Source organism: Chelon labrosus (assembly GCF_963514085.1).
Source record: "Chelon labrosus genome assembly, chromosome: 19".
Classification (NCBI taxonomy): domain Eukaryota; kingdom Metazoa; phylum Chordata; class Actinopteri; order Mugiliformes; family Mugilidae; genus Chelon; species Chelon labrosus.
Window position 1 is genome coordinate 17,131,027 of NC_140352.1, and position 21,770 is coordinate 17,152,796.

At 44.6% G+C, this 21,770-nt stretch overlaps 2 protein-coding genes across 3 annotated transcripts in view; one reads left to right on the forward strand and one right to left on the reverse strand.

Moving 5' to 3' along the window:
* The window catches only part of cpped1 (calcineurin-like phosphoesterase domain containing 1), a 36,342-nt gene extending 26,888 nt beyond the window's left edge, over positions 1–9,454 (reverse strand). Inside the window, exons 1-3 of one of the 2 annotated variants that reach the window (XM_084567814.1) lie at positions 9,258–9,454; positions 8,721–8,795; positions 5,567–5,785 (exon numbers count right to left, since the gene is read on the reverse strand). In XM_084567814.1, the coding sequence (XP_084423940.1) occupies positions 5,567–5,785; positions 8,721–8,795; positions 9,258–9,321 (358 nt within the window). In that variant the 5' untranslated portion in view covers positions 9,322–9,454. The remainder of the gene's footprint in view (positions 1–5,566; positions 5,786–8,720; positions 8,796–9,257) is intronic. The other variant, XM_084567815.1, reaches the window with a different exon arrangement.
* Positions 9,455–12,377: 2,923 nt separating this feature from the next.
* shisa9a (shisa family member 9a) overlaps positions 12,378–21,770 on the forward strand; it is a gene marked incomplete at its 5' end in the record, with an annotated part of 44,140 nt that continues 34,747 nt past the window's right edge. The window contains 2 exons of the mRNA XM_084567176.1: positions 12,378–12,892; positions 13,681–13,787. Coding sequence (XP_084423302.1) covers positions 12,378–12,892; positions 13,681–13,787 — 622 coding nt within the window. The remainder of the gene's footprint in view (positions 12,893–13,680; positions 13,788–21,770) is intronic.

Here is a 21,770-nt window from a genome sequence, read left to right on the forward strand (position 1 = left end):
GCAGTGTTGACAATGCCGGTTTGACAGCCAGCTTCCCCTGGCCGCCACCCATTCATTCTCTATTGTAAATAAACAGTTTAAGGGGAAATGTCAGCCGAGAGACGGAAGAAGCAGCTCCGGCTATAATATCTTCTCCCCTCCTCCCCACTGATGCGGCGGCCCAGTTGCCAGGCAAGTGACGGCCGTGGCGAGTAATGAGGATGGCACACACAACCTGCTCTGCTGGGGCTGACAGTAACAAGGGTTGACGCCGCAGCGTTTAAAGGTCCCAAAGGCTTTGCGGTTTAAACCCTATGCTGACACTATCTACTGTCCCCCTGCATTTGAAACAGATCAAATTTGGACCTCTAAGTGTGACTGATCAGAGGAGAGACCTGGAGACTGTGGGGGGAAATGGGCGGCGGAAATGTTTTGGCATGAATGGAGCAGTCACGGAGACGATGAGGATGCTCGGACGCCTACAACAAGACACTCAGATGATCGGGAGAGACGGATCCAGGGGTGTTCACGACTGTGACTGTGCAGCTAAAATTGGTGGTCATTATGACCCAGAAAGGATGTGGAAAGCAAGAGTTGCTCTGTGACTAAGCCAAGCCAAATCTGTGTTGAATATGAATAGTTTGCCTTGAGTCAAATTTTTAGAAACAGAGAGCCAAGGACATTTTACAGATGACATACTGCACCACGTATAACTAAATATTATATTTCTGTTTAATCTTGTGCCTCGGCATCAGGATCAAGCCCAGTGAAAATTTCATCATAATCCAATCAAATATGTCAACAGAGCACTGAGGAAGAGAGGACATGCAGAGATGGGGGGAGACAGCTTCACCTGCTGACTTCTTTTCTCTTTCTGTGACCATTCCTTGAGGCCAATCATCGAGTCAGGCACCTCATGCTAGGCCCATAATTGTCATGCAAAGGTAGTTTGCATTGGTTGGTAGCTTGCGGCTCTTTTGCTGAACATTTCTCTGCAGTGGGTCCTGCCAGCCCGTTTCTCGTACGCTGTTATGAAATCAGGCAGCTGGACATAGAGAAACAAGCCACAGTCACTCATTTCAAGTCATTCCAATTACTTCAATAATAAAATCTGACAAAACACAGGGTCTTGTACAGAAGAACACGTTGTCTACGGATTTATAATGCGCGTTTATTTTACCAACTGGTAGGTCTATATTTACAGGTTATGTTCTATTAATCATCACTTATCTGTCTCTACTGAAACAGAGAGACAGACGCGTCTGAACACAGCATGAGTCAAACACAGCGTGCCGGTTCCAAACAAGGTGGGAAATGAGACGCAAAATAATTATTTGGTTTACACGACCAGCCATTTCTGGAGGTGACCAGCTATTTTCAAACCCGCTTCTATTCAATATATCTGGCTAAACAGTGGAAGCATCTGGTGTACCGGGGAAACCAGCTGCCACTGTGACAAAAGAAGCTGGCTCGCTGTCATGGTTCCATCACATCTAACATGTCTAACTCCCAGAAGGAGATTGATGGACAGAAACCAACGAACACACACTCACTTGCCAGTTCACTAGGAACACTAATTAAAAATGAATGCATTCTAATATAATAGTCCTGCACTAAATCCCCCATCACGTTGAAACAGCATCAGAAAGGTGGTAATTAAACTGTGTGATCATTTTGGGGGATGTAGATTTGTGGTGCTGTTAAACACAAAGGTGTTTACCGTTATTTAGATATGATCGATATGGGGTTGTCAAAATAATAAAAACGTGTCAGTACAGCACAGTGCAATTCAATAGCATTACAAAAAACAGCTTTCAAAATTAGGGGTGCTCAGACGGGAAGCACTACTCTGATACCAATCACCGGGTCTGTCTGAAGCCTCTTCAAAATTAATTATTTTGACCCAATTATATGAATGTGGTTCCAAAAAAAGAGTAACAAAAACATCACTGCAACGTGTTTTCTCAGGAATACTGAAGAAAGTAGTCCAATTTTAACACATAACAAATATAGTCTTGTTTTCCTGTTTTAAAATAAATAATTCTTAAAAAAATAGAAAAAAAGTAAAATGTGCACAAAACAAAAGGTGCAAAAATAAATTCCAGTTGGCTAAGAGAAGAAACAAAAAACCGTCTCCTCGTTTTTCCCCTTTAAATTCCAGCAGGCTGAAAGAAAGAATAAAGAGTCTAATTTTCTCTGTAATTAAACTCCAGGAGGCTAATAGAAGTAAAGAAAAGCAGTCTTCTTCTCGTCTGCTATATGACTTGCCACGCTGGAAAGTCGCCTACTACTGACACTTGTGCACAGTGCACAGAGGCAGACTCTCGCTGCTTGGGCCGGAGCAGAAAAGCAGTTGTCCTGCCAAAAAACATGCAGCTGTTCACTGCGAGGGACAACTGGCTCCAGTAGGTAGATGTTCATCTGTGGTGATGCTTGGCTTGCATTACACATAATAGAGCCAGTTTGTGGTAATTTCTCTGGTGGCTGCTATGTTCTGCTGCTCTAGTCCAGTAGCCAGGACATCACAAAGCAGACCACACCAATCAGGCATAACATTATGACCACTGACAGGTGAAGTAACATTGACCATCTTGTGACATTACAGTGTTCTGCTGGGAAACTTTCGGACCTGGCATTTCTGTGGATATTACTTACCACCCACCTAGACCAGACCAGGCACCCCCACCACTTGGCAATGATACTCCTTGATGGCAGCGGCCATCCCCAGCAGGATGCAGCCAAAAAACATGAAAAACAGCACAACGTGTTGACCTGACCTCCAAATTCACAAGATCCGAAACTGATCAAGTATCTGTGGGATGCACTGGAACAAGTCTGATCCACAGAGGCTCCTCTCTTCAACCCATAGGACCCAAAGGCCCCCACTAACAACATTCTGTTGTCAGAGACCACAGGACACCCTCAGAAGTCCCATGTCCATTCTCCGATGAATCAGCACTGTTTTGGAGGCACAAGGGAAGCTGGTCATAATGTTATGCTCGACTGGTGTATCTGGTGTATCCAATGTGGGTGTGCACCAGAAACCTCGCTATTCTAGATAGAATATTGGATAATGACCGGTCGGTAATTGGTTGAAGCACCCTTATCCAAGATGAAAACGCAGTTAAATCAACTGCGCTCTCAGTAATTGCAAACAAATGCTGACTTTTATAAAACTCAGATAAGTGTAGGGATGTTACACTAGAATGCATTTATTTTCACTGGTGTACCTAATGAGCTGGCATGTATGTGTATTTATAGCTATTATTTATGCCACGTGCACTTACTGCCTATTGCACTTCTGGTTAGATGCTAAACTGCATTTCGTTGCTCTGTACATGTACATGTGTAATGACAATAAAGTTGAATCTAATCTAATCTAATCTATTTAAAAAAAACAAATGACGGAATAAAACCCCTCACATTCTCCAAATGCAACTAGTAATCTTCAACAAAACGCAAAACACTGCTTTCTTGCAAACAGCTTGAAGGCAACCAGGTGTTTTGTATAGATAAATATTGCATGCTGTCACAGGAGGTTTGATGTTTACCACCTAGACTTCACAAACAGGCCAGTCGACTAACTTTTTTGCCTCCCAGCTTCCCCGCGACTGCAGCACCCGCAGACACACCAGTGGCTGGCTTTTATTGATTTTCAGAATTGGACGGGAATTTAAAGTCTGTCTGGTCCGATCAATAGCCAAAATCTTCATCAGCATCAGCCTGAGAAGAGCCAGAAGGCCTTTGCTTTTCATAGATAAATATCAGCTGCTGTCATATGGGAATAAGTTGTTTACAGGCTTTGGCTGGGAAACAGAGAAGGCTAATGTTCAAACCTACCTCAATGAGGAATATTCTTTGACTGAACCCTCCCAAAGTCGACGTTCTTCACAGAGTGCATTAATTAGATTAGGCCTAACTCACTGGGCAGCAGAGAATAAATAAATCAATATACTGTATATATGAGACATATTCCATTCTCTTTAAAGACTGATGAGCGTCAGTAATCCTGCTTGTGCTAAAAACATATCTGGAAATCTGCAGTAATTGACACAGAGAGGAGTTGTTAATTTCATAACATTATGACCACCTTCCTTATATTGTGTAGGTCTCCCTTGTGCCTCCAAAACAGATGTTACTCATCAGAGAATGGACATGGGCCTTCTGAGGGTGTCCTGTGGTGTCTGGGAACAGGATGTTGTTAATGGGGGCCTTTGGGTCCTATGGGTTTAGGGGAGGGTCCTCTGTGGATCATCCCACAGATACTTGATGGCTTTGGGATCTAGTGAATTTGGAGGCCAGGTCAACACGTTGTGCTGTTTTTCATGTTTTGTTTTTTTTGAGTTGTTTGTAAAGTGTTTGTGTGTGTGCCTGTGTCAGGCTGCATCCTGCTGGGGATGGCTGCTACCATCAAGGAGTGTTATTGCTATGGGGTGGGGGTGCCTGGTCTGGTCTAGGTGGGTGGTACATGTCTAAATAGCATCCGCACGAATGCCAGACTGCTTTGAGTTTGCTCACCACTGTGTGTACGAGTGAATGGATTAAATGCACATGTGTTTACAAAAGACAAAAAAGGGTTTCAGTCAGAAACATCCTTGTTTTACTATTACGACAAATATATTTGAGATTGGCTTAAAAACTCCTTTTCAGAGAAGCTTTTGTGCCTAAGGTCAAAAACTAAAAGCCACTGTGCAAATAACTGCTGATCCGTCTGACCTCGACACACCACAAAGTAATATAACATTGAAACATCAGAAGAAAGTGAATCTGATGCTTTTTTTAATAACGCCGTCAAGCTTAAGGTCACAGCAACCCTTCTGCCCGGTGCATTCACTGCTCCACAAACAATATAATCTCCTGTATTTAGACAAGGTGAAATAACCTGGATATAACTCCAGCTCTCCCTCCAGTCCCAGCACAAAGCCGAGCGTTGTTCCAAATCACAGAGGTATTAAATGCAAACTGTTAAATATCAATGAGGCTTGAAATGCGTGAAATCACAGCTTGTGTTTCCAAATAGTTTGCCGTTATCTGTAATTTGGGAACGCCATTTCATGCATTTTAAAATAAGGGCAGCATTTGCGCGAACCTGAGTGAGGTACCACATGCAATAAAATAACACTCACAGGAGCACTGCTGTATCATTGGGTCTGACTAAAAAAAAAATGGCTGAGGAGAGTTAAATCTCACGCAGCTGGCATCTGTGAGTTCACATTATGTCCTCAAACATTACCGAATAATTGGCAGTCGCAGTGGTTGAGGGCAGTATCCTGTTTTTACTGTGCATATGGTTATGAGTCCGCTGGGAACCTCTCCCCACTTCTGCAGTGTGTTTTTAATAGTGAGCATTTGCTTTTGTGGTCTCGTTCAAAGCCTCGGAACTCAGCACGTATTTATACCTCAGTAAAGGTAATGTGCTTCAAAGAGCATTTCATCCCAAAGCACTCACTTTGTGCTCTCCCTAAACACCTTAATTTATTATAAATGACAAACAAAGCTACAGAAGACCTTGCCAAGTGAAAGACTGACATGTTTTAAACCTACAGCGTCAAATGCAGCGTCTTTCTCCTCTGTGCTCCAACCCTACCTGGCATAGCGTGGACTAGGTCACCGCAGAGCACCATGAACCTCGGCCTCGGCCTGAGCTGGTTAACGGCCTCCACGGCCTGTTTAGTGAGCTCCACTTCCTCGGCCCACTCGTCTCCGCCGCCGTCGCAGTCGCCGTCCCTCCAGGCCTTCATCAGCCCGAGCTGGGGGTCTGCAGCTTGGATGAAGCAAAACGGTCCGGTCCACTCACGCTGTGCATCTAGAACAAGAAAAGACAAGCAGGGACATTGGGTGGTTATTACCAAGGTCATTATGCAAAAGGCCTTTTTTTTATGGCTGACAATTTGACTTGTTGCCGTGGGGAAAACACAGGTGTATGAATGACATCTGGATTCTACTTAGAGGAGGTACTGCTTTTCTGCATGTTTACTAGTTCACTTAAAGGAACTGAGTCATTGTTAACAGAGGTAGAAGTGCCACTTTGCCACTTTAAACTTTAACCTTTTACTACGAAAAGCAGTTGTCACCTAGCCTAGCACAGCCAGACTCAGTTCTCAATATGAGTGTGGTAGCCCGCCACTGGGATCCGTTATTGGGGAAGGTTTCAACGTATAGTCCTACAACCAATCAGAGTCATTTTGTTCTTAACAAATTCAACTGATGATGTGAACGATTACGTCTTTGTTTCTCATTGTTCCATCACCACAGAAAGTCTGCCCAAGAGGTCTGACTGGCCCGGAGCATATTCAGTTCCCAGCGCGTGACTCCAGACCACAGGAATTTTGTGGACGGGGGAAGTTCGGTTAGCTTCCAGGCTCATTGGTAGATACAAAAACAGTGCTAAAAGGTGAGGGAATATATAGCGAATATAAACAAAGAGTTATGTTGCTGTCTCCTTGCGCTACCTTCTGGTATTAAACAATCAATACAGCTTTAATAAACGAGCTATATCCCGTAGAGAGAGTTGGGCTGGGTGTCAATACTGATATCCTGAATCGGTTTGAGATCACGATTCAATTCAGTTCATTAAGGCACGTTTCATTTTCGCAAAAATAACGTTATCATTAGTTTTGGAGATTTGTGGTATTTCCACAATATGTTGCCTCTAGTCTGCACATCTTGCATATGCTTTGCTTTTGTCCAGCTTTTCTCTGTCGTCATACTTTTTAAATCCAAAACGCCGCCACACTCCAGCCTTTTCCCTCAAATGTGGGCTAATCTCGTCTCGCAGGAGAACTCATGCAAAGCGAGTCTCGCAAGGCTGATTTCTAACGAGAGATCACTTTTAAGACTCATAATATCTAAGGATTTTATGAAACAATAATGACATGGCAATGACACTTTCATTAGCAGCTGACCATTTGATTTATCTGCTTGGTGTTTTTTTTTTTTTGCAGAATCCAAACATTGTTTTAAGTCACAGGACGCTTTCACAGAAAAAGGTGTGTAGTAATATGTGTAACCGTAAAAGCTTTAAGGATTAAGCGTTATCACAACATTAGTCATTTAGTGGAGTAAGCCCCGCTGTGAAAGCTTTACACAGAAATCTCGTTATATTCATTCTTGGAATCGGCACAACACTTGAAAGCGTCGCGATCGGGATTCAGGACTGGCAACTGAAGACCGGCTCACTCCATAAGCAACCAATGCTAAATAATTAACAAAGAGCTACATGTTAGAGAATGAATGGCAAAGAACAAGTGTTTTACATAATCCTGATATTATGTAACAGAAGGGCCCTGCAATCTAATCACTCTCAAATATTCATTAACTAGACAAACAGTGTCTGCTTTTCCATGAAAAGAACAGAGGCAGACACTTGGCTGATGGTAATGACAAGGTATGACGTGGAGAACATGAGATAAAAACTGGCAAAATCACACGGTAATGGGGTCTCTGTGTTGCTGGAAAATAGGCAGATGCTAAGGGCAGGTGTAAAACAACAGCGTTCCGCTCCACTCATTTAGTTTCCGGAGGACGAGGGAAGCAGAAGCACTGTAGCTATGCACGGCTGTCACCGTGGAGAGTCTGCATCTGCATTCTGCACAAATCCCCCCCTACTCATACTCAGCAGGGGCGAGTAGCTGTTCAGCATCCTCTGTGTTTAGCATGCTCTTCGCGTATCTCTCACCCAAATGAGTTTGTGATAATTCTGTCCTCCAGAGAAACTTGAGCAACGATAGGAAAAAGAAAAAAGAGCGACAAAGAGCGTCTCGCTCCTGGGAACGCGGCGTGTAAAAGCTTAACAATGATCCCCTCGGTGTAATTGACATTTATGAAATCATGAGGGGAAGCACATTCTACATTTACAACTATCATCATCTCTTCAACCAAATTACCCGAGAAAGCCTTCAGTCCAAACTAGTCTCGCCTTGATTTTAACTTACGACTACCCAGTAGGGACGCATGATGAATTACGCTGCAAACAGTGAGGACTGCTGATGAGTTTCGAATCTAACCAGCTGGCAGGAATCAGTGCAACATAAAGTTAAGTTTCTGGCTGTGGCATATGCCTAATTTTATCTTCAAAAACATTCATCAGCACATCTTGAGCGCTTGCAGCTCAGACGCCTCCTAACTCTGCCTCAGCCTCTTATAGATGTTTTCATATGGAATTCCATTACCTGACAATAGACACCTCAGTAAGCTGCTATTCTTTGCAGAGCAATCTATGCAAAAAAAACCCAAGGGCATTCATGTGCGCGCATGCATACACGGGAAACTTTTTATTGGAACAATGAACATATTTTTGTTCCAAAGCATTTCTCTCTGGAGGCAGGGGCGTGAATATTCTACAAAGAAATGAAAAATAAAAAGCTGCCAGTGCTCCCGCGGTGAGAGATAAGAGGCGGCAGTTGCGTGCGGCCGTGATGGAGAAGAGGATCAAATCAGTGCGTTTGCTCAGGAGTAAAAGGGTGCACTTAAAATTAAACCAATCACCTTTTTTCAGATTAAAATGCTTTTGTGGCAAATAACTTCACACTGAAGAGGTCTTCTCATGAGTTCACTGATACCAGCCGGTTTCCAGCAGGGGGTGCTAATAAACCCAACAGACCTGAGGGGTGGAAACTGAAGAACACACACACACACACACAGCTGAGCACCGTGCTTGTGTGTTCAATCTCTGAATATCTCAGCTGCAGCGCTTTACCACACATTTTAATAGTAAAACATCTAATTATAATTTACTCAACTCATAATTTTCGGCCATAGAGACAAAACTGTAAGAAAAAAAGGTGTCCCAGGCTCAAGGACGTGGTCACATTTAGCTGCAAATGAATAACAACTGAGAAGTTTCAGTCAAACATGACTTTTAGTGTGAAGTTTTGTGCGACTTCGTTCACTACCCCACACACTAAGTTGCAGAAAAGTATGATATGTGTCACCTGGTATTTATAGAGCACTTTTCAAACACCAGCAACCGCAGCATTTACTTCCTGTGCTGATATGATTCATTGCTAAAACAGATAACGCTGCCTAGTGATAATTCTGTAAATAAACGCTACCAAGCTAGCGACCTTGTCCGGCTATGGCCGCCCACGGAAACGGGTTAACGTAAATAAACGTAAACATAAAAGCTGTCAAGTGACAGTGTTTGTTCTCGCTGACCGACGACCTCCAGCCAACAACAAACACTTGCGTAACAGCCGAGTTAAGACACTGTTAGCTAATGCGTTAGCCGAGAAGTTGGCTAGCCGGCGAGGCTAAAGAGGCTAACGCCAGTCGGTTACCTTCAGTGAGTCCGCTAAATGTCCGATGTTTTGCCCTGAGGAATATATCCTCCCTCTCAGCCATAGCATCCGCTGGTTACAGACTGGACCGGGGAAACTGACGTGTGACCCGTGAGCCCGCTAGAGAGCCTCCGAGCAGGGTTGTTGTTGTTGTGTAGCTGCCGCGTCGCTCCAGCTGTCACTGCGGCTAGCTTAGGCTGCCGAGGATCGGTGATCAATTAAACAGCCTGTGTGACTGTCACTGCAGCGGGCGCCAGCGTGACCGCTACATGCACACTTTCCTAAAATAAAAGTTAAAAAAAAAAAATAAAATTAAACAGCAAGTATGCACTTCAGATCATCAAAACCACGTGCAGGATTTAACGTTTATTATTTTAATTAAGACCAAACAGGACCATTTATGAATTACTCTTTTGAATTTATTTACTTATCTGATTTCATTACGGAAGTACGGAAGCGTATTGCTGCCACACTGTAGAAAAAAAAAGGCTCAATATTATGTAATTACATGAAAGTTTCTTGTTATAACATGATATTTTTCACGTTTTAACAAGATAAGTATCACGTTATTTCGTGAAATTATCACGTTATTTCATGATAATGATATTTTCACGTGAAAATATCATTATCATGAAATAACGTGATATTTCATGTAATAACGTGATAATTTCATGTAATAACGTGATACTTATCTTGTTAAAACGTGAAAAATATCATGTTATAACAAGAAACTTTCATGTAATTACATAATATTGAGCCTTTTTTTTTTCTACAGTGTGGCAGCAATACTCTTCCGTATTTCATTGAGCACAGGGCGTCCTGTTAGGAGGATCCACACCTATGCTCATCATCATTTTAATTCACAAACCACAGTTACAATCACTAGCCAAAACATTAGGTACACTATTTAAAACTACTGCAAGATGGCCAATCCTGCACTAAATCCCAATTCGTGGCTGTTCTATTTTTCAGTTTAAGTTGAAACAGTGTCAGAAAAGTGATAATTCAACTGTATGATGATTTTGGCGGGTGTAGATTGCGGTGCTGTTAAACTGGATTGGGTTAAACACAAATGTCTTTCTGTTGTGGCTAGAATAGAAATAGAACAGAAACATGTGTTGGTGCAACACAGTTCAGATTTACACCCTCCAAAATGAAAACACAGTTCAATCTCTCTGTAACCTTCATGAAGCTAAGAGTTAGTGCAGGACTGTTATACACTGTTGCCCATAGAATTGGATTAAAAAAAAAAATATCTATCTATCTATATATATATATATATATATATATATATATTACCTCTCCTTGTGAAATGATTGTGAAAATATAATTTATTCTTGATAGATAAAGTGCATATCTTCTCAAAACTTTACTGATCAGTCTCTTCCAAACATATAACTGACATGTATCAATAGGAATAAAAAGAGGAGTGTCTGAAAATTATTCAAACTTTATGGGCAACTGTATATTAGAGTGTATTCATTTTCACCAGTGTGCCCTAATGAAATGTCAAGTGAGATTATACATATATGCTGTTAAAAAAAAATAAAATCGTTACAACAGGTTGATGGTCTCTCATCACCAAAATGTATCAGCTCCCTCCCAAGGATAAGCCTTTAGAAACTGAACGTGTGCTTAGTTTCTAAACGCTGTCATCGCCCACTGCTCCTTGTCCACACTAAGAGAAGGACCTTGGACAGAGGCTGGGTGCTTTCAGCACCATGGAGAGAGCTCATTGTGGCCCAGTAAGGCATCCTTCCTGTTTATAGGTGAACACAAAATGTGTGTCTGGTTGCTTTAATATGGGTGAATATTTGAATGAGGACAAGTTGCATGCGCTTCCCACAAGATGAATCATCACAAGTCAGTCATGACTTGCAGGAGAACTGGACTTAGGTTTTTGGATATTTTTGCCTACTGCAGTTCCACTTCAGTCAACGCAGCTAAGGTGTTATTTTCTCCCTCACAGCATCTGTTTGACATAAACAACTGCATTTGAATGACTTCAGTTAGTCAATAAATATAACACCTCCTATTGTTTGCAAAATATCGTGCCTTCATGTTAAGTTGTTAATGAGCCATTTAAAACATATATGCTTTTAGTCGTTTTCTATTATCCATTATTTTTTTGACGAGATACATTTTTCTGTTTACCATGTTACAAATATGGCATTTCTTGTCTTAGTGTGTGGTTGTGTCACTTGGCTATCACAGCATTTGAATCAGGACTGAGTCTTACTAAGCACTGAGGGCTAAGAGCCTGTTTTGGAGAAAGTCCCGTGGGATCCACGGCTCCTCACCTTTTGGTGATTTCAAAGTGTATCCCTTGACAGTAGAAGCCCAGCCAGCCACTACCTATTGCAACACATTAAGCTACTTGTGATTCCAGGATTTCTCAAACAATGGCAACCTACGACTGGATGTGCACCAAGTGGCAAGTGACTCCCACGGCTTCCCTCTCAAAACAGAATAGTGGTGTGCGTTTTTCGGGGCTTTTATCATAATATTTCACAATAAAAACTCCCCCTCTATCTCCTTCTCTCTCTCTCTCCCTCTCTCTCTCTCTCTCGTTGTCCACGGCCCTCGCAGTCTCACTCCCTCCCCCTGTTTTCCTCCTCCTCCTCCTCCTCCTCCTCTTCCTCTCCTTTGCGCACCAGGCGCTCCCACCCTCGACTCTTCTATTCGCTCACTGCGCTCTCATCCTCGGTGTGGCTTGAGCCTCTGCCTACTCCTGTGCGTAATAGCGCACCGATGGATAGCCTATGTAAAGTGATGCACTCCTGAATACGCGAAATCTGAGCCTGCACCGTCCATCCATTCTGGAGAGACCTTATAGATGCGCAGCAGAGAGCGCGCTTTGGAAAACAGGTTAAATCAAGTTCAGTCCGGTGAAGATTGTTTTTATTCTACGCGTTTTTTTTTTTTGTTTGTTTTTTTTGTTTTTGTTTTTGTTTTTTCAGATGATGGTATGTTAGGAAAGATGTTCATCGGCGCGGATGACGGTGCGTTGCCATTCGGATGTATGTTTCTGGACTTTTCAGCATATCATGACTGTGCGCCTTTTTCCCTCTCCCCAAGTCTTTTCGTTTCCGCGTGAAGTTGAACGGAGGAGAAAGCACAATGAGAGGCAAATACTTTCTCCTCGGCTTCTTGTTGCTCAAACTTATGGCTCTCGTGTGCAAGGCTGACGGGGAGCCAGGACTGCTCGGGGGATTCGTGATGATCGCCACCTCCAACGGCTCCAGGGAGGAGGAGAGCGTGTCCGAGGAGACCCCGCACACGGAGGACAAATGTCGGGGTTACTTCGACGTGATGGGCCAGTGGGACCCGCCGTTCATCTGCAAAACGGGCAATTATCTGTACTGCTGCGGCACCTGTGGCTTCCGCTTCTGCTGCTCCTACAAGCACTCGCGGCTGGACCAGAGCAGCTGTAAAAATTATGACGCTCCGGTGTGGATGAAGACAGGGAAGCAGTCGTTCAAAAATATGAACAAGATTGTCGACAGCACCAAAGACAAGACGAACTTAATTGTTTACATCATTTGTGGAGTAGTGGCCATTATGGCTCTTGTGGGGATTTTCACTAAACTGGGGCTGGAAAAGGCGCACCGACCCCAAAGAGAGAACATGTCCAGGTGAGTCTCTTTCCCTCTCTCTTTCTTTCTCTCTCGGCCTACCTCCCTCCTTCTCTCCCCCTCTCTCTCTCTCCCTGCTTCTCTCAGCGTGCTTGTTTACAAAGAGACTTGCCATAGTAGCCTACGCACGCAGTGATCTGGAGCGCGCAACGTGTCCTTCTCCTCTTTTTCTGCTGCTCCCGTGCAAATCAGAAGTATATAATGAAATATACAAAACACATAAACTTCAACTTGGTTCAAACACACCGATCTGGCTATGTTTCACACACTGGCTGAGGTCTCTGGGTAACCGGAGCAACTCATGTCTCACATCTTCCGCGTCCAGATTCTGCATGGACGTGGCTGGAGATGGCATGCCCCGTCCACTTCAGTCTATCTGTCCATTGTGATATGGCTTAACATTACGTGAGCTACTCTTCTCTAGTCTGGCGGGGGCGTTTTCTTTCACTAGAGTAACGCGGCACTGCGCTCCATTGTGTTATCTGTCTGACTGGAGATCACTGATTTTCCTCCACACCTTCGTAGCGTAATTCAATAGGTGGTGTGCGCGACGATTGCACCGAAAACAGGACAAATGGAGAAAAAAAAATCTTTTCCATTCAAGCGGGAATTTCCTTTTTTCCCCCTCCCAGTTAGCTGCACTTCACAGTTTCACGAGAAGATAATATGCACCAGTGCAGCCCAACTGAATAATTAAATTAACCATGTTGTGCACAGTTCCTCATCCGTCTCCCCCTCTCTCCCTCTTTCTCTCTCACTCTCTCCTTTCCTTTCTCTCTGTCTGACAGGGCCGTCGCCAGTGTGCTGCAGGGCGGGTGTCCAGGTGAGCAGTATCGGGGGGAGGAGGCCCTTGGGATGCACTCCCAGCACTATGTTTCCAGGGCCACAAACCTTCGTGAGTTTTTATTTGTTTTCCAGCAGTTTTAGACAGCTCCTTGCTGTCTGAACTGTGTGCGACCCTATGCAGCTTAAAGCAGGAAGTTCAGGCGGGGAGTGTGTCAGCAAGAAGCTGCTTATTTAAAGGGAGTGTATCCAGGCTGGTGTCAAAGGTCCTCCTGAAGATTGATGAAAGGATGCGAGAGCCTGAGATTAAGTCAGTCGTCTCAGTTGGTCTCAAATGTTTTAAAGCCGGCGGGGTTGATGTTTGATGAGGTTGTGAGATCTTCAAACAGCATAAGCACTGGGAGACAAAAAAAAAAAAAAAAAAAGCACACATCCCTGCAGGCTTGTTCCTATTTTGTTTCAAATGACAGCGCTGGGTTTTGTTTTATCTCGCACCGGCCAGATATCCATCCATTTCATAACAGCGAGAGAATATCTGCCTGCCTTTTCTTGCCTGCTTTTCAAATCCAGCCGTTATTCACTGCTTTATTTTGGTTCGTGCCCACATGGTATAATGACAGAGAGAAAGAGGAAAGTGGGAGTATGTGTGTGAGTCGGCGAAAGAAGTGGCGGCGGTGGCGGCAGAGTGTTTGCGCGTGGTGGTGGTGGTGGCGGTGGTGGTCGTGGGGGTATAATTCAAAGTGCATGAATGCCGTCTATTTCTGTTGTGCACCGTGGGCTGCTACAGTACCAAGCCTCTTTGTGTTTTTAACACTGAAGAATGAGTACAGATGAATGTGCACACAAAAAACCCACAAATGTGTGCAGACCAGGGCATACCTATGAACACATGATGCATGCAGGGAAACAGTCAGTACGCGGTGATGAGCTTCTCTCAAAGTCTCAAAGTTGCACCTCCTGTCCATATTTCTTGTGCCAACACACTGATATTCAACACGGACAGCGTGTCCGATGAAGCCTCTCCCTCTTTTCTTGTGTTACTATCAAGCTACTGCACTGCATATGTGAATGGCGCAAAGTTTACAACCTTGTATTCAGTTTTAAAGTTCCACTTTTGTTGAAACTAAAAAGATTAGCCGCTGAATCAGATTATTTTTCAATTTTGTTATGCAAATGCAACACGGATTTCAGTGCTGGTGTCGTCCCCAAATTAGCTTTCTTTCCTCTTCCACCAGCGTTTGCTTTGCAGCTTCAGTCCATTCACCGGGAACCAGGAAGTGTTCGGTTAAGGAAGCGACTGGATGACTAATTCTATTTGTGAGAATGTGATAACCATACAGCCCTTCACCATCTCCCCTGGCTAGCGACAAAGTGACATAACCCTACTCAGCGTGAAGCACTACACCCACAGACACCATCAACATCGCTACAAGCGCGCATCTCGTGAAAAAGGGGGGGGGGAAGAAAGGTTGCATTCATTAAAAAAGGTTTGATTTGTTTTTTTTAAGTGAGGTGGGGGTTGCCTCAAAGACATGCTACCGTGAAATGAGATAAATAACACTTTCAGTAGGTGTCAGGGTCCACTCAAGTCCCCCCCCCCCCGCCCCCCTTTTCCTCACTGTGGCACTGTGGGAGTGATGAGATAGCGAGGCCGGCCTATCACCTAAGTGAGCAGGAGGACGTTGCTGTGAAATAGCGCTTATTATTTGCAATGCGGAACCTGCTCCCTCTGAACCTCCTCATCCTCAGGCTTGCGGGTAATCATGTGGAATGTTATTAACCTCTGTGATCTGACAGGATCCTCCTCGACAGGCACCTGATTGGTTCACGGGTCCCTCCGTCGGCGAGGGAGGCGATTCATCACGGCCGTGGGAGAGGAGAGAGGAATGAGATATGGATTTTTCCGCATGCGCGCGTGTTATTCTTATTTTAAGTGATTAACAGAAGATAAATAGAGTGAAAACGGGGGAAGGGGGGGAAGGTGATCTTCTTCATTGAGAGTGTCACTGCGAATGCGAAGGAGGAGAAGAGTAAAGAGAGTGGTAATTGCAATGTAAAGATAAGTGCTCGGGTTACAGGGGCCAGTGGTGCACACGCCTGCATGCAGGAAGGAGGCCTGTTCAGATATAGCGCAGGAATGTGCTGGAAAATCTATTTTTAGTGCAAACCACATATTGATTATAGCTTATGGCCAGATTGACCTATTACTAGCATCAATGAATCTGCTCTGGCAGATCTCTGCTTGTTTGCATAAGGGGAGAAAATTCCTTCAGGTCTTGAGAGACTGTCAGAATGTCATTTGCCTCTGAAGGAGACACCACAGATGTTTTACTACCTATAAGTAGCCTATTTAGTGTATTTGTTAACAGACGTAAGGGACAGCAAGTGCACCACTTAATCCATGCTTTGCTGGGTTTCCTTGAGAAATCATTATCACACCACAACTCAGAAGCAAACAGTATCAATTAGTAATAAATAAGCTGACTGAGGTTTGCGTTTTCTTATGCGCGGGGGACCCCAATGCGTCCCCCCCCCCCCCCCCCCCCCGGAACCTACTACACATTAAAAACGGACACCGCGGTTGCTATGCGAAGCAGCCAGCCCACGAATTCCCCAGCGGGCAGGCTTGCAGACTTTCATGTCGTCTCAAAACCCCGGGACTTTGTTTGAATCCTTAAAAGGCTGCAAAAAAATCCCGCGCCTCTTCACTCTCGGCATCAAAGAGCGGACGGGACAAAGGCTTGAGCGAGAAAACAGAGGGGATAGAGAGAATGGGTAATAGGAGTCAAATGATGCCATCCAGCCTGATGGCGGCCGTCGCTGTTCAAAGTCACACGTCATATGTTCAATATTAAAGCCCTATCGAGGCTGAGGTGACGTAAAAAAGTCTGGAAACAACTCTGAAATCAACTTTCATCGAAGTTTGTATCACTATAAACTGATCTGCTAATATAATTGGTGCTACATTTGCTTATGAATAGGATGGTTGTGAATTAGAAAAAGGTAGTTACGCTCATGCATTATTACGCTGAGCCTCACCTCCAGACCAATAAAGCACTCACAATACAGCTCTATGTGTATGTGATCATTTTAGGTATCAGACTCAAAGAGCCCTGGGCTGGCAGCATTATATTTTAGTTTATTAAGACAAAACATACACACACACATACGCTTACACAACGTACACAGTACTCTGTATTCACGACTCAGTTCACCATTTGCAGGCTTAATTACCTCCCCGGTAGTTATAATCTTTTCCTAAACATTCTGAGATGGGAAGGATGAAATTTTAATAGGCAATTGCTTCTGAGATTGTGCAGCCACGAGAAAAGGCCCTGTCTGCAAAACCCTCCTGCTCTGCCTTGTGTTGGAGTGTGTATATCTGTGTGTGTACGTAAGTGAATGAAGGTGTACGCGTGCCCAAGGTCTGTATACAGTGTATGAATGTGTTTTTATTGCACAGTACAGACCTGTCACAAGGAGTTGTACATACCCTTCGTTAAAAGTAGGTGACTGTGTGACCTTGTCTTCCCGGCTGTCATTCGAGCCCTCAGCATGTCACATCTGATTGCACAGTGTCAGAGCGGGAAAGAGGAGCATCAGCTAGTGAACCTACACACGAGCCACAAAAACAAGCAAAGAGAGGCTGTGAAAGAGAAAATGACAGAGCTGTAGGTAGTTATCTGTGAGGCATCACTCCAGCTCCGGCTCTGTTTGAAGCTCAGCTTCTGTCCTTGCGTTCAAACAGGCAGGAAAAGCACGGCTGAGGTTCCATCCCTGGGTTTGTCTTTTAGGCTCATAGCCTGTTGGAGTGACAGTAAAGCCTCTACTATATCTACAGCTAGTTTTCTTTGATCCACGCCATTGAGGAAAATGTTAATTCCCTTCTTTAATGATGTTCACCCACATTCTGACACTAACAGTGGATGCTTTAATAGACATTTTTATACCTACTCTTAAAGATGTAGTGCAGGAGTTTGGGACGTACGGCTGCTCGCTTTCTTTGGCTGTTTTCTGTCTATATTTCATTCTGATTCAGGGAGTGAATAATACAATATTGTTACAATTTTTCATTCATTAGTGGTTCATAGGCAGCGAGCGTGTGGCACTGTCATTTCTTGCTGTTCTGTGGCTCATGTACCAGAGTTCTGTATTTATAACAACATGTCCAGTTTGATCCAGATTAGTTTATGCTACACATCTCCGAAAGAGCAGCAGTGTGCCACCACACCCCTCTGTATCAGATATCAGATAAACTGCTTGGTAATATAATTATATCATAGGTAACGCGTGTTCACACTTCAAACAAACCGCTTACAATCACGCTGAGACCACCCTCTCTAACTGGGCTCAGGTCGGTGCATTCGTTACGGAACGGAGTGCGATCGCTGTGTTCACACCAGACCAAATCAATGTTCCTGGTTTTGCAGCAACGACCCTAGTGCAAAAGCACCCTTAGACGAATCTGTGTGTTAGATATGAAGCTACAGCTGGCGTAAAGGTAGGAAACAACTGCCACTTATTTGAACCAAACCCAATTGGAGCAACTTGACGAGCAAATTAAGTGTTCGCATGAACAGCCCCTTCTTGTTGTACTCACAGCTTCATGTAACGTTAACATTTTTGGAAAGGACTAAATCTACGGGTGATGAGGTGTTTGCCAAAGTTTTGGTGGAAGTTGGTAGTTCATATATTATCTGAGGAACTGTATAATATGTTTAAGGAAAATGATGATATTCCCAACAGCGTCATCCTTTGCATTTCTTACATCAAGTCACCTGGTTAGCCTACCTTAGCTGGCTGATTGTTAGCTTTGCAGCCTCTGGACACCAACAGCTACCTAGCAGGGGAGTTCTCACGACTTACAGGTGATGCTACCATTTCATTGCCGAGTGTTTTGTCTACATCACTGCCCATGTTGTAACCACAAGGTCACAAGTTCCATTTGAAGGCAGCTACATACAACGTCCAGTAAGCTTTGGACGTGGTTTCTAGGCGAAGTCTTTCTACTTTGGAAAGAGCTGCTAATCGTCTGCTGGCTCTAGTTTTTATGCCACATAGACATGGGGATAGCAACAATGTCGTAAACCTTCAGCTTAAGCTACTGTCGCCGTCCTGACTGCTGCTTCTACCCAGTGAATTGCGATTTGAAGAGGTGTAGCTTCAGTGTGCCAAGCAAGACGCGACCAACACATTAGCATGTGAGGCCCCTGTGAAGCCAAATATGCCCCAGAGTGTGCTTTTAGTTCAAATGTCTTCTTAATGGACTGTATGCAAGCTGAACGCATCATTGGCCCCATTTGGACACGGCATTCATGAATGCTGTGGTGTTTGCCACTTAAAATTTTTGCATGAAGAAATGGTGAAGTGGTTGGCGCATGAGAAACAACTTGCTGGAATTCACATTCCTGCATCCGTCTCCCCATGACTTGCGTTAAAGGTGATTTAGTTAGTTTGAAAACCTCATCACTCCTAAAAACAATCTCGTCCCTCTGAGTCACTTGGAGCCTCGCTGTAGGATTAAATCAGGCCACAGAGAGCAACAAAGCAAAGAGACAGTAAGTCGCAGGCTCAGACTCTACGAAAGCACAGAAGTGTCTCCTCCTCCCCTCCCGGGCCGCATTCCTATACCCTCTCTCCGCCTAATTATTTTAATGTGAAGCGCCTCAGCAGCACTGGGAAGCTGTTAGACTCCTGCTTACTGGGGCTCTGGGGCCATAGAGCCGGCAAGCATCGACCGACAGTAGACATTTGCTCAGTTTAGGCGCAGAGGGATGCCGGCAAAGGAGGTGTCAACACAGCATGAGCGGGGAAGGAGGGAGACAGGGACTGAGGGCTGGAAGGAGAAGGAAAAAAATATTTAAAAAAGAAAAATGAGAAGAGAAACAGAAAATGCGTTTTAACCGCCTCTCTGAAATCCTGAAGTGGTGGCAGGTTACGCTGACTTCTTTCAGAATTGGAACAAGCACTCATTCTGCAGAGATTTAAAAGAAAGCAAACACTGATAGATAGGCAGTGAGATCGAGGTTTAATGGCGCCCATCCTTTTCTGCTCGTGGTGTTTTGCATTTTCTATCTTTTTCACCGTGGCACGACGTAATAAAAGGGAATATCTTAACTTCTAATCAGCCGAACACCCCCACCCCTTCCGCGGGAATATTAATCACTTCATTTACTCCCAGGAAGGCTCCCACGTCTCGCGTCTGACAGGTAATTACGTCCGTCCGCGCCTTTCCAGGTGTGCACGTGCCCACTTTGGCGCGCCTCGTCCCCACGAACTGTCTGCACGGCCGCGTGTATGTCGTGACCTGCGGCGCGCTTCAGTCAAACCCTGAGCGCGACAAGGAATATTACATCCATCCGTCTTCATCCATTTCAGTCTCATTTGCATCCGACTATCCGGAATGATACGGCACGAGCAGGCAGTCGTGGGACGAGCAGACAGACTTCCCATCTGCATGTTTGAACAGGTGGTTATCACCACTGGTTTCTAATTAACTGCCACACTGACTCTCCTTAATTGACTATTCAAATCAATGACTCGAGCCCTTTGCAAACATTAGGATTATTTTCTGTTCTTTGAATTCCCGCACACAAACAAGCACGCACACACAAAGATGTATTATTAATGACAATAACTGTAAACACAGTTTTCAAGGCAAGGGCTTTATTTGCAATTCAACTTTTGAGAGCCGCTTGAATCAATACTTGTTTCCTTTTTTTTTTTTCTTCCGTCAATGCTGTGGAGAAAACAGCAATGTTCCTTATAACAATAACAAGCTTACCGCCTGGCAGATACACAGTGAAGCAGGCTGAGTCTCATAGTGGCATTGTAAGTCTGTTTAGGCCCCTTAACATGTATAACTGTGTTACGGCGTGTAATGCGCTGTGCGAAATCCTCTGTAATCTGCAGCCATTTCCACAGTTTCCCCCTTTTCTACTGTTTCTAATAGGAAAATAGAGCTCTAGTCTGTAGGCTTATTATTGAGATTGCAGTGGGTGGTGGCGTGTGTTGGTCTGAATTATACCCTATGAATTATTTTTTATATAGACCCTTATATAAACCCTGTGAATGGTTGAAAATGTCTGCCACTGGCTGCGCTTCAGCGTGAATTCAAACCAAAATGAACACCGACTGTCTTTATCTGCTTTACTGTGGAACACGATTGAACTTTGCCTGCTTTTATTTTGTTATAATTGGTGGACTTCAGGTTGTGGGGCCAAAAAAAACAAAACAAATACACAAAAGGATTTGAGTACGATCGGAGCTGAGCTGGCCACTTTGGCCACTATCCTTACCATGTGTGCGTATTTTGAAAATCTTGGCTTTAAGAGCGAACAGTCTGTTTCGGACCAACCCGGCCAAAGCAACAGATCACCGTCCATGTCCCGAATGTACTGAAGGCTCTTTTGTCTTTTCTCTTCCTTGCGCGCACACACATGCGTACGGACACACAAAACGCGCCCACCCACACGTGTACGAGCTCCACATACGCTTTGCGATTTTGTTCCGGGTTTGTGTGTTTCACACAGCCCAGGGGCAGGCAGCAGATTCGCTTGGCCAGCTGACTGATGCCACCAGCGTCACATGCAGGGAGGACTCATGCTGAGAGCACATTTGTGAAACCCCCACTCGCGCCCGCCATCCTTGCCACCCTCCCCCCACATGTACATATATAGTTGGGGTGGCGGTCTTGGGAGAGCCAGCTCGGTGTCTTTCTCTCTCTTTTTGCCTGCAGGCTTCAGTATGGCCTGGCTCGCTCGGCACTCTGCCCCGAGGAGGTCAGGACGCATTGGCAGCTCTCCCGTCGCTCGCCCTCCTATCCGCATGCATACATATGGACGCACACACAAACAGTAAATGGACAGGCGTACCGCTCCCGCTCCCACCACCCCCTGCACCCCATCCGGCTGGGCGCTGGCCCATGGATAGGGGACATGTGGCTGGGCGAAATGCGTCACGATGCTGGGCTCTCACTCTGACAGATCCTGTGCCTGTCTGCCTGCCTGCAAATTACCAGCCTGGAACGCCTCACGAAAACAGAGAAGGAGTTTTGTTTTCCACCCTCCTGATTGCAGCAATCGCCCTGCTCTCG